We start from the raw sequence: 13504 nt of genomic DNA, 5'->3' as shown, positions 1-13504 counted from the left end.
AGATATCAGTGAAGTTTTTAAGTTTTAAGGTCACAGGCCCTTTCTGAGTACCTGACTAACCCGCTTTGATGTAAATTAAAGACTTTTTTGGCTTTTTTATTTTTAATTTTTATTAGGAACTCAGTGATCTACATGTTGAAGCTCTTGCTGTGTTGGGAAATTGCCTCGAAGATGTGCATATTCTGCAACAGATTCAGCTGACAGGAGGCCTTAAAAAACTACTTTCATTTTTAGAAGTCTCTACTGTTCCTGATATTCAGAAGAATGCAGCAAAGGCAATTACCAAGGCAGCTTATGACTGTATGTGACTCTTCAATAATCCATGGCCATGTGTGGTGGTTTTACCATGAAATTGTTTATGAAGTAAATTTTTATCCAGAATGAGGCCATCTTCTCTGGTTGATGGTAGTACTTGTGCTGAGGAAAGCACTAGCAAGAATTAATTACAGTGATGAGTCTTGCCAATCAGAGCAGCAATTGGAGATTATATATATATATTTGAAAATGTTACAGTTTTATGTCAGTTTGTTTTTAATTTATTTTTATTGTTTGAATATATTCTTGAAAAATGCTGTCCTCAAAGGAAAATGGAGCTTTGAAAATATTATCCTTGTCTTTTGTTTAGCGATGCCAGCTGACTGCCATCTTAAGCCACCTTTGCTGGCACTGTTTCTGCCTCTATCTGTTAAGACTTCATTGCAAGCTGACTTCCTTTTGCATTCAACTGCTTGTCTAAATGTCAGGCAATTTCAAATACAAATTCCTTTAACAGAAGCATGAAAGGAAACCTTTCAAATGGCTTGCAGATTAATATTCCCAGGGGAGTTAAATAGTTTCATTGTAATCTTTTTATAATTATTCATCCTATAGTTCTTTTTTATATACTTTTTTTTTAATTCACCAAGGAATTCTGAATTAGGCAGAACATGCTCATCATTTATGCCCACAAGGATCCTCTTTTAATCAAACTACATTTGAAATTCCTTCCATACATTGGCTACTGAGTTGCAACATGTGCCAAGTAGTGTTGTGTCGCAAAATGCAATGTAACTAATAATGTACTTCTGACTATATATTTTTGTTCTGTCAAGGGATTTTCATGACAGTAGAATTCAAATATTTCATTCATAATTCTGGCACCTTGTAGTTGAATCATGGCTTTATGTGTATTTTTAAAATAATGTCATTTCATTTAATCCACGGGTAAAATAATATCTCCTTTCTGTCATATTTCAGACCTCCTTTCATCTCTCCCTGTGTTATCTTTCTGATTATTTTCTCACCTAGTTTGATTTTCTGAATATTTGTAATTATTTGGATTGAAAATGATACACAGTGTCCGAGTATTCTGTGGGGTTTTCTGTGCTTTTGTCATTATCTGTTGGAAGCTTGGCAAGTCACTGAAAATTGTTTTCATTAATGTTCAGGTATCAAAGACAGGAAGGGACCTTCTTATGTCAGTATTTTCTTTCTGTATTTTCATGTGTTGTTATTTTATTATGCTACTTAGGACTGTCAGTATCATTTTTATAGTCCTGTGACAGGCTTGTAAGTTGTATGCTAAGCAGATTTATATTTGCTCCTACTGCTTTCTACTGCATCTTACTCCTTTATCATATTTATTTTCTAATAAGCATAGCCTTCTTTTCCTCTTTCACACTTTTTTTCAGTTTTTGTGGCCTAATATTTTAGCAGCTGTTAGTAGAAGCATGTCTGATCGCATTTTTAAAGCACAGTTGCAAGAACCACACATAATATATTACAGTACTGCCTATGATCTTATATCATGGGATGTTACCGTCAGTGAAGATGCATCTTCTTGTCATGCTTCTTTACAAATGGAGTCAATGAGGTTTCATTATAAAGGTTTGCTCTCTTCTTCAGTCTATGACAGTTAGTATGGATGCAGCAAGCTGGGAAAATACATCAAAAGAAGATTTAAAATATTTGCTTTCAAGCTGTAGAATTTTGGTGACACCCAGTTAGACAAAAGGAAACTTGTCCTGGTGCAGTGGAGAACACAGTCCAGTAAACTTGCTGCTCAATGTACCCCCCAAAATACTGAAATTTTCAGCTACATAAAGATACTGGAATAAAGTCAGCCTTGCAGTGCAAAGAAAAGGGTACACTATAAGAAATAACTCAAGTGCAAAAATAAAACAGAAATATTTTCAGTTTTTGTTCGTTTGATTAGATTTTTGTTGTAAGCATACTAAGCAGCCTATCCAAAATGCAACACTGTATACTATACTAGTACTTGCCTTTATGTGAATCCAGTATAATACAACACAGCTCTTAGTTCTGTAGTGGCTTTTTCATTAAATTTGCAATAGCTAATTTTTCAGGTTTGATAATCATGGTTGCAATTTACCAACATTTCCTGTATACTTGGGGAAAAAAAATACTGCTTTTCATTGGAATGGAAAACCTACTTCTGCTATGACAGAGCATGTATCTAGCTGTTTTTTTAATCCTGGCAGCTGAGTATACAGCAGTATCTGGTTTTGAAATTATTATTTTTGACAGATGGAATTTGGTTTTGGATTGTTTTTTTTTTCCTGATAGATGTGATCATAGCAAGCAGTTTTGTTTTATGTCCCTTTCAACCCTTTGGAAAGGGACTCCTGTAACTTGGTGTTGTTGTTATAAGATATATTTATCCCTTAAGAGTTATTCTCAGTATCAGAATAAATTACATGGTATAAACATGATATTCAACTTTAAATAGCATCTCTAGGATGCTGCTCTGCTTAAGTGCATTAAAATGGATCATATTTCTATACATTATCATTATGCTTTTGTCCCTGAATTTATTTTTTTTTGTTCTGTAACATAATTTTAAATTTAATATATGAATTTATTGATGATTTTGTTTTGTATGCTCAGAATTGCAGTGGTGAATTATACTGTGATTCCTGCCTTGTCCACCCAATAATGCAGTCATTTCAGAATGCTAAATATAATCTAGTGCTATAAATTATTGAATGTCTATGAGTGGATTATCTGGACTGTTGATTAAAGAGAGCCTGATTTTCCCCTGACAATGCCAGAAATACCAGCAACAACAAAATGCTGTGGGGTTTATGTGGAGAAAGTGATGATCACACTTGCTCTGCCAAACTTCTGGTTTGAAGCTCTCCACATTCTTTCTGTGTATCTCAATGCATCTCATGCTCAAAGGGAAGCACACTAAACATGCTCTGTAGCCTGATTAACAAATGCACTTAGTAATACAGGTCTTTGTTTATCTGCATTATCTCAAGATCAGTGGGAGATAGTGATACTATTTAACATTAACTTTTTTCATTTGAAATTGGTATAAATAATTCCATAAGGTGCTGATAGTGCAAATAGTAATCAGTAGAATTCAGATTATGATTTTGGGGTAAGAAGGGGAAATAGGAATATACATTGAAAAATAAAGGTTGTCTCACCATGAGGTCAGTGCATGAAAATCTGGACAGAATGGTTGATACTCCAAACTCTTTTAGTCATGTGTGCTTGATTTTCCTTCATATTAAATCAATGTATTCAAATTACTTAGGGGTCAAGAAATTAATCACTATAAAAATGGTGTTGGCACTGACATATGAAGTACTTCAGTATAAATTATGCTTTTCAGTTGTGCAGTCTTTCTAGTCTGTAGTAAAGCACATAAAGGAAACAACTCATGCACATTAGAGAGAGGATCAGCAGAACATGTTCATCCCTTAAATAGAACTGGCACCTGGATATTGAAATATTAATAATTTTCATTGATCTGGCTACCTAAATATACATGCATACTCTTTATCATAAGTTCAAATTCAAGATCTGTTTTTCCACATTATTATAAAATTATTTTTCTGTTTAAAGTATTTTCAATTACTATTTTCAGTCATTAAAATTATTTATTTATATTATTATTTCATATAGGCATACTTTATCTTTAAAATAAGTGCTTACCCATCATCATAGCTGCTTTTAAAAGCAAAAATAATTTTTAAGAACATCTGTAAACAAATAACTTGCTGTACAATAAACAAGTTACTGAGGCATGAAGAACCTCTAGAGGTCATTATTAGGGATTATGGGCTCCCTTGACAAGCAACAGGCCAGCAAAATACTTGATAACTTGTCAAAATAGTCTCTCATTCCATCTGAGGCCTTCGCTTGAGAGCTGGCTGATTGCATCAAGGTTGTGGCCAAAGTTCTGCTGACACTTAAAATCTTCTCTGTTTTATTTATTGCATCTTTGTTTTGTGATTTCGTTTGCATATCTGAGGATTCTAAAAAAGTTTAAAACTGAGCTGAAGAGGAGAAATTGACTGCACTTGTCTCACCTCCGTGCTTTGAGTCATTGCTGCTTTTTTACATTTTTGATCAAACGTGCTTTTCATTGACTTTGCAGACTTGTATTTTTTTACTTTCATTCACTACGGATTCAGATTTATCTAAAAGAATACTTAAAATATTTTTCCCTTTAATTTTTTTTTATTTTATTTGAGGGACAACAATCCAAACAAGGGAATGATCCCTTAGAACAGTAGCAAACACTGGTAAAATTTCTAAATATTTTGAAGTCCCACTGACTTCTCAGTTCCTAAAATTCTTTAATACATTTCAAAATTCTACTATGTAGATATAACTTCCAGCATTTAATTAGTCTGGTTTAAATTATGCATATGGTTAAATGTTTATTGACTCTCATCGTTGTAGAGTTTCTGTGCTGTCCAGTGCCCTTCTGCATGAGAAAGTTTCTTTCAGAGATCTTTGTAAGAAGCCCCTGCATTTTGGATCTCACCAGTTTTGGGCTGAGGGAGTTTATCAGTTTATTGGTATCTACATACAGATGTCTGTAGATACTTTGTGGGTGCTGTGTGTTACCTGTGCAGAGGAAGGAGCATCTCTGTCCTTCTGCAGCTGCTGCCAGTGCAGTGTAGGCCAGCAGTGAACATTGTGCTAGACAACAAAATTCAAATTCTCTGCAAAGTGGGTGTTAATGAAGAACTGCAAGCTGTGCAGAATTTAAAACTTTATTTGTAATGCTCCTTGACTTTTTTTGGCTATTGTAATACGTTGGGTGATACTTCACCAAGTTCAATTGTACATTTACTTCAATTTTATGCATTTGGACTTCGTTAGCAGAAACTGAAGTTCAGCATGATCCTCAGTAAGTATGATCTATTCCATTTGAAAAGCTGTTTCCATCAAGCCTGTAAGCATTCTGTGGTTTTAAAGTCTTGCAGAGAACAAACTTTGCATTCTGTTGGGCTATGTATGTTTATACTGTGTTTAATAGTCATTATTTGGGCTTGGTTCGGAGTTCAATGAAGCCTAATCCAGGAGTTGGATTTGGATGATCCTTGTGGGTCCTTTCCAACTCAGGATGTTCTATAATGGGATTTGGCTCAGGTCCTTTGTGCACATTTCTTAATGGCTGGTGTTTCTTAAATGCTGTTACCAAAATATTTCCAACAACTAAATGAAATCAAATTCATGTCCTTTCACTGATTTGGAAAACAAATGCAGATTAATGCTATTGTTATTTCTCATTTAAAGCTGAAATACGAAAAATCTTACATTGGGAAGAGGTCGAGAAATTTCTCCTAAGCCTTTTGGATACTAACAATGATGAAGTTAAAGTTGCTGCTTCCCAAGCCATTTCTGCCATGTGTGATAATATAGACAGTAAATGTGTCCTTGGATTCCAGGGTAAGTAAGATGGGAAAAGATGAAATGTGAATTTGTGTTTTTTTCTGTTTATAAGGAGAATGTTACAATTTTGCAGACTGCCATGGTTTATTTAAATGTTCATATATACAATTATTTCTTTCAAAGGGATTCCCCAGCTAGTACAGTTGCTAAGCAGTGATAATGAAGAGGTAAAAGAAGCTGCAGTGACAGCATTAACTAATTTGACAACAGCCAGTCCTAGAAATGCAAGGTGAGTCTACAATAATGAAATTATTATTTAAAATTCTAATCCGAAGTGATAATATTTTGATTTTTAAAGAATACCTCATCTTTTCCGTATCCTGCAAGTGAGGGCTGTTTCAATTTGACTATAAGGCACCTCTTGGTGCTTATGAGTCACCTGGAATAGCTTAGTTCTCATCAGTGTTACAAGAGTTGTGCTGTCTCTAGTAAGGTTAGCTTCATCAAGGAAAGCTATGAAGCAGATGTAATGAAAGCAGAGGTATAAATCATGTTTTGAAGAGAACATATGAACAAAATATGCCTTATAATCTAAAGCATTTGATGGGGAGTTCTTTTTTTAAATCCAAAATCATTGATATATTTTAAAACTTGATGGTTCATAAAACCTTTTTGACTTATCTAAATTCATTCTTTGATGGAGATTGATCTCCTGAATATTGACATTGTTTTGCTCTTCCTTTTTTTTCTATTATTTCCCAAGCAATAACGAATGCTTATAGTGCATTCTCTGAAAGAAGTGTACCTTCAGAATCCAAAATTTCTAACAAGGGTAACGATTATTAGCTCATTGTATGTTCCAAAAGAATTGTATCAACTAAATTCTACTGTCAGCTGCAGCATTCTTTTATGTTGACTCTATTAGAAGGTCCTGTTCAGGGACAAGTAACAGAGTATGTGATGTATACAAGCAATCACATGTAACTTACAAACAAACAAACAAAAAATCCTTAAAAGTTTCCTGGAATATACTTAAAGAAGTTGTAATCAAGTCACAGGCATTCTTTGAAGTGAAAAAGTAAAATAGTTCACAAAATAAATTGTTTCAATTTCTTGATTCAGCTCTAATAGTCACTAGTATTCACTTAATGTTACCAGATGGAGCAATAATTTGACACAAGAGAATAATACTCTGTTCATAGATTCACATAGTACATTTTTTTTTGTCTGATATTCTGCTCTCCTCATGTGCTGGACTCTTCAGTTAGTGTCAGTGGGATTCACACACACATAAAACGAGCACAGTGCTGGAGTCCAGAGGTCAAACTTTCAGCTCCACTACAGCTGGTTTTCGTAGTGCAGCCCTTTGAGGTTTCACATTGTGAATAGGAGATCTCTGGAGAGTTTTGAGTTGGTATAGCAGCTTATGCCAACTCATTCCATTTCTTTTGCTAAGGAGATAGTCAGGACATTGTTTAACTCAACTGCTGGAACAATTCTCTGAGACCTCAGGCAGGGAAATAGCTGTCTCTGTTCCTCTGCGTTATAATGAAGTCCGTATTTGTTTCTTGCTGGGTAGAGTCAGGAAATTGTAAAGGTGGCTTACATACACTTCTCTCTCCTCGCAATCCAGCTTCAAGTACGATGTGGAAGCACCAGATAATCTAATCAGAGGTCTTCTGTGAAAATCAGGAAGCAATAATTTACATTAAATATGTATATTGGATGAATTCCATGTGACTATATAATTACTTCAAAGCTTCATTTCTAAATCAAAACCATTAATAAGTCATAGAAGGGTCTGAGTGTGACTGGGATCTATAAATGAATATATAGTGTTGAACCCTTAGCTGATACAAATTGGTATAGTTCCAGCTCGCTGACTGACTATCAGGCCCATATTTATTTTACATTCGCATAATAGGAAAAAAAACAGTTTGGAGAAAATTCATTCCAGATTGAGTTACCATAATCATATTTCATACTAGAATGTTTCATTTGTATGTCCTGTAGACCACTAAAAATAAGTGTATAAATAATGAAGATGCTGATGCACTTTTATAATAATGTAACTTGGCCGTGTAATTATGTTGACAATATTCTGATCTCAAATGCAACTGATGAGACTAGTACCTTTTTATCAGTTATGTATTAGATTCTTGTTAAAAACCCTCCAGGAATATAAAATCAGAAAGGTAGTGGCAGCAGGTGGAACTTATGTGGCAAGAACAAAATGGGTCCAGTGATGGGGAAGACTACTTGCTCTAAATGCTTTCACTTTTTACTGGCCAGTCAAATATTCAACTTTTTTGTACTCATATGCATGTGTTCTGCTGTATTTCGTTTCATGAGCATTTTTCTATGTTATATTGATTGAAGGATGTGTACCTTGTCCTTTTATTTGGTACAGTATATATTTGAGGATATAAAATGAATACAAGCCACTCCTATTTTTTCTGGAGATGTGTTGTTCTTGTTAGGAATATCAAAGTGCTGACAGCTTTTCATATAATACAGAAAAAAATACAATTTAAAGCAATTGTGTAATTAAAACTCCCACCACAGGTAGCTCAGAAAGATAAAGTCTTCCATTGATTAATAGCACAAGAACAGCATAGGCAATGGGCAATACTACCCCCCACTAATGTATATTAACCTTGACCTTTAGGTGCTTCCCCACAGCAATGAAAGGCTAGTTCTATACCCCTACCCAATCAATCCTTTGTTTCTCAACTGAGACAGCTAATAAAGGTGTCAAATATGGTGGAGGTTTGGTAATTAGAACACCTGTTCACGATAAACAGGACAGAGACCAGCTTGTCACAAGTCCTCAAGCAACCACGATTTGGCAAAAATAAATAAATTAATGAATGACTCTGCTTCCCACAGTATTTTAACCAAAAATCTAGAGCAGAAGAGGACTGTATATAAGTGGTTTGAGTTTTCAGGTTTACTGCAGAACATGGATTTTCAATAGGATCTCTAGCAGAACACAGAGCAAATAATATAAATAACTTCCAAAATATTTCAATATTTAAGTTTTTGCTGCAGAGCTGATGTTGTGTCCCACTTCACTAGCACATAGGAAAAAATACAGTGGTCAAATACCTCATTAGTTTAAAGACTGACACCTTCACCCTGCTTTTATAAGAATTTTGCCCTAAGGACAGAGTTTTAATGCTGATCAATATGAATGATAAATCCTTGTAAACTTGTTAATAATTAGACTCAGTAAAAATAAAATTAAAAAGTACATTGCAGTTTAAAATCCCATGTGCTTATTCTAACATGTTATGTTACTATGTGTGCATAGCTCCAAGGTCATCCTTGATGTACATGTCAGAATTTGTTTCTGTGGTCTGCTTCTGGAAAAAAAGAATTTTGTTCAGCTGGGTATTTGCATCCATCTTTTCTATCACAATATTTTTAAATCCAGAGCAATAGCTTGCTTTATTGAAAACTGTATACAGTTATTTGGACAGTAGAATGCCATTTAAAGGATCTCTGAAGCTCTCTGGTTTTGCTGTGTCCAGGCAGCAGGCAGTGTGGGCGCAGTCACCTCAGTAATGGATGTGAGGCACAAATGGAACAATTGCACACGAACAAAGAATCAGCAGCGTCATCTGTTGGGCAGGAAAATAAGTGATTCTGTGCCACGCATCTAATCCTGGAACAAATGACTTACCTCAGCCTCTGCCTATTTTTTCTCATTTAAAGTATAATCAATTATTTTCACTTTTCATGTATTTAGGATGAGGTAATCATGTTAAATATAAGTGTAATATTAGAAGTAGCACATAGAAATAAGCTCTCACGTATACCAGTTAGTCAGACATTAATTTGACCAGGTCTTTTCTTCGGTATTGTCGTAGCACAAATGCCATTTCTAATAGCTGCCTTCATAAATCTGGCAGTGTCTGAATTCTGGACGTCTAATGGATTTGCCACTAAAGTAAAACATATGCTCTGGAATTTAGAACTTTGGACTTGACATGAAAACTAATTAATAGCCTCAATAATATTTGTCCTAAATTGTTTATTTTAAGTGCAAAATTTATAGCATTCAGTTAGAATTTGGTGTGGGGGAAGAAGGAAAAGGATGTTTTTTCTTCCTCTGTACCAAGGGCTGCAGGAAGTTGTGGTATGTGACAGACTTATGACAGAATAGTTCTCCTGGGGGTTTATAATAAGTATCATGTGACAGAATTCTGTTTTATATCTGGATTCAAGATACTAAAGTATCATCCCAAAATTTACAAAGTCAGCAAGATTTATATTATTTAATTTTCTAATTCTTAAATCCTTCACAGGAAACAGAGAACCTGTCTGAATTTGCAAAGGTTATATCCATATAGGCAGTTCCAGGCATTAGTGCAGAATCTGAACATATGCTTTCTCTAATGTATCAAGATTGTCAAGATTTGAGATTAGTTTGGGATAAGAGGAGAGGCTGGGAACTCATTGGTTATGGACAGTGCCCAGTGAGGAGAAAGTGAGTTGTTCCCTTGACTTTAGTGGGTGTTATAGCTATTATTCCAAACTGAAATTCATACACTGATCAAATGACTCAAAATACATCTTCAATCTGTTTCACCTGTAGAGAGGTGTCTTACCTTTTTAAACTGTAATTTTCAGTACACAACAGATTTGTCTTTTTTTTAAATTGTTTATAAAACAAGTATGGCTGTCAGGGAATAAATTTGAAGAATATCCAGTTTTTCTTACATTCCAAATATTGTTATTATTAGGTAGTGATTACTACCATTAGGTATTAAAATCACTAGGTAGTAATCTTCCGTGTTAGAAAATGGGAAACTTAGTAATGGGTTTTTCTACTTCAAGACTGTAGATGGAACCTAATTCACATAAATATTAAAGTGCCAATATTATGTATGGTAATACATTTGCGTGAATATATGTGTTAATTTATGGGAGCAGGAGCACAAATTTCTAAAACAAGAACTACATTTAATAACATAAAAATGTGATGATCCACTGTAGGTTTGTCTTTTTTTGTGGTTTGATATTTCTTTGTGACATAAGTTTGTTTTTCTGAAGGAGGAAATCAACAATAGAATGCTGGTTATATTGTGTAGATGTAATATGTTTTAATACTGACCCCTAGTGACAGAATTATATTTTTGAGCTAATGTGCTGCAAGGTAAAGGGATGTTTTTGGAGTTTTGTGGGTTATGCTGTTACTTTTTTACATTAACATCTACATGTCTACACCCTGTAAAATACAGTTATCTCATGCCACTAACAGGTTCCTCTTTTTCCTTTCTCTTACTGTATATCCATATTGTGGGAGGTACTGTATTATAAAAAAAGGAAAAAAAACCCAAACAACAAAGTCATTACCCACTACCTAAGAGCTCACAAGCTTTTTCTTGCAAGTTACATCTTAACTTCCATTGGAAACTGCAAAATGTTTTATGACAAATTTCTCCCTTGGCAGAAAAGCTGAAAAGTTCTGTGTCTGGGATGTCACTCAGAAATGGGCTCCCACTAAGACTTTAACATCACATCAGATGACTGATACACAACCAACAGACATGTGCCCTGCTGGCAGTTCAAAAAAATATTTCATACAGCCAGCTGTTGTATTTTTCTCTTAGACTGGGAAGGTATGGCTGTATGGGAAAGTCCTTCTGTAGGCTCAGGCACTGTAACTGTTTTCTTCCCAGTACGGTTCTTCTTTCACAAAAAAAAAAAAAATAGGTTAAGCATTCTCCTGCATTTTTTTTTATTTCTGTTTTTTAACTTTGGGATTATATTCAAGACAAAGGAAAATACAGAGCATTTATCTCTATGTAACACAGATCTCATGTCACCACATCTTAAAGTACATGGAAACCTAAGTAGGTCCAAAATAGTTTCAGACAGAACACTTCTGATCTGGGATGACAATAACTGCATAGAAATTTTACTCCTTGTAGATACAGCAGAATCTTGTGGCCTGATTGTACACCCCTTCTTTCAAAGCCTTGCAGTATGATCACTGTTTATCTTAGCTGTGGATGGCTGGAATTTCACTCAAGAGCATGTTTGTTGTCACCTGTAACTTCCCATGATAGATTTCTGTGGGATCAGGTGAAAACTTTTTCTTCCTGGATGGATACTCCTAAGCCTGGGAAAGAAAACTTTCTTTTGTGTAGTAGCACAAGTACCATGATTACTCTTGAGTGTGTATCCTTGCGATGTCATTCAGTGACATGCACTGAGATAAATTATGCTTTTTATGAATTAAAAGTGGCAAGGGTTATTTTACATATTAGTAATATTTCAGACAAATTATCAGTGCTTTTGCGTGCACATTTTCTTTGTAGTAGATTTCTAACCTAAATTATTTATGTTTTAACTTAATTGAGTATAGTGTGAAGTTGTTTCTTTTAAGTGTCTTTAAGGAAATTTCAGTATTATGACTGACCATGCAAATTAATTCTGCCCTGCTGTGAATTTAACTTGTGCACTGACTATGGCACATTGTCCACTTGGACTGTCATCTGGTAAAAATAAGTTTTCACAAGTAACCTTAACATTTGGACATACGACGTTAGTAATTTTATCATAACATAGTAGTATGTGTGTATTTTCTCAGAGATGTAATTTAAAGAAAGAAAGCTAAAAGCAAAATTTTCTGTACTCTAAATCATTGTAAGAGCTTGAGCTTGTAGAAAGGCAGAACAGACTGCTGCCATTTGAGATATGTTCACAGTTGTCCAGAAAAGAGTTAGCCAGAAGTGAAAGCTCAAGTTCACAATCCAAAGTACTGTGTATAGAGACTGACTTGGCACAGCTCTTTTATCCTTCCTCAGCTGCTGCTTCCAAAGATGAAGAACAACCACGGTCTCTCTCCTCCCTGTGTTCAGAGGAATTGTGAGGACCCTAATTCTTTCCTTCCACCTCCCTGAAGGCTTCTCTGACAGCATATGCATGTTCCCTCTTACTTTGCTTTTGTAACAGTGTGGATTCCAGACTCTGAATATTTGTGCCTAGTTGCTGATTTGCACATGCTCTGCTTCTTGGGTCAGAAAAAAGAGAGACGGAGATTGTTTTGTTTTCATGAGCTCATCCTGGCTGAAGGTACATGGGATCTTTTAGGAGCAAAAGAGTTCCTATTGTTGAATTTCAAGCCTTCCACATAATATTGGAAATACCAGAAATTCTTTACAAAAGGTTGGAAATAGTATTATAACTGAAAGTCTCAGGCATCATGAACAGATAATTCATTACCAATGCTCCTTTAATATTTTAAATTAGGTATACTTTAGTTTTTGAACTGAGATCTGTAACTTCATCAGATGAGTTGAATGATAGACATTAGATCTCTGTGAATTGCCGAATGAAGGTCAGGTATTACAGTCTCTGCTAACCCAGACAGTTTAACGTTTTATTACATCAAGACTGTGGGGTTTATTGAGTTTTGGTTTTGTTGCAGTTTTAACAAGGTACTCGTCATTAGAAAATAGGAATAGAGGGTTCAGTTCCTGAAATGAAAAATTAATATGGTTTGTTGATATCAATATTTTTGTTGGAGCACAAAGGGCTCCCAGATTGTTGATCAGAGTCTCTTGTGCTAGATTCCCTTACTCAGAATAAACATACTGACATTAATTTCCCTTGTATAGTGAAGAAAACAGAAGTAATATTAGTCTTTAAATGAAATACGAGTGATTATTTACAACAGGCAATTGCTTTTGAAAATAATTAAATGACGAAGTGAAATTTTTGGTAAGTGCAGAAGACATTTATTGATATGATTATTCTGATGGCATAACAAGGCTAATGAAGAATACTAATACATTTAAGGAATTAAAAAGAGGATATATCTTGAGGCTTTTTCAAACTTCTGGTTATGATATTT

General features: G+C 34.7%; 1 protein-coding gene across 1 annotated transcript in view; it reads left to right on the top strand.

The window, feature by feature from the left end:
* ARMC3 (armadillo repeat containing 3) overlaps positions 1-13504 on the top strand; it is a 51481-nt gene that overhangs the window by 13150 nt on the left and 24827 nt on the right. Inside the window, exons 7-9 of the mRNA XM_058831048.1 lie at positions 117-300; positions 5542-5694; positions 5821-5926. Coding sequence (XP_058687031.1) covers positions 117-300; positions 5542-5694; positions 5821-5926 — 443 coding nt within the window. The remainder of the gene's footprint in view (positions 1-116; positions 301-5541; positions 5695-5820; positions 5927-13504) is intronic.

This window comes from Poecile atricapillus, chromosome 2 (assembly GCF_030490865.1).
Source record: "Poecile atricapillus isolate bPoeAtr1 chromosome 2, bPoeAtr1.hap1, whole genome shotgun sequence".
In the NCBI taxonomy this organism is placed as follows: domain Eukaryota; kingdom Metazoa; phylum Chordata; class Aves; order Passeriformes; family Paridae; genus Poecile; species Poecile atricapillus.
Note: the sequence above shows the minus strand (reverse complement) of the source record. Positions and strands in the feature narration are given on the sequence as shown.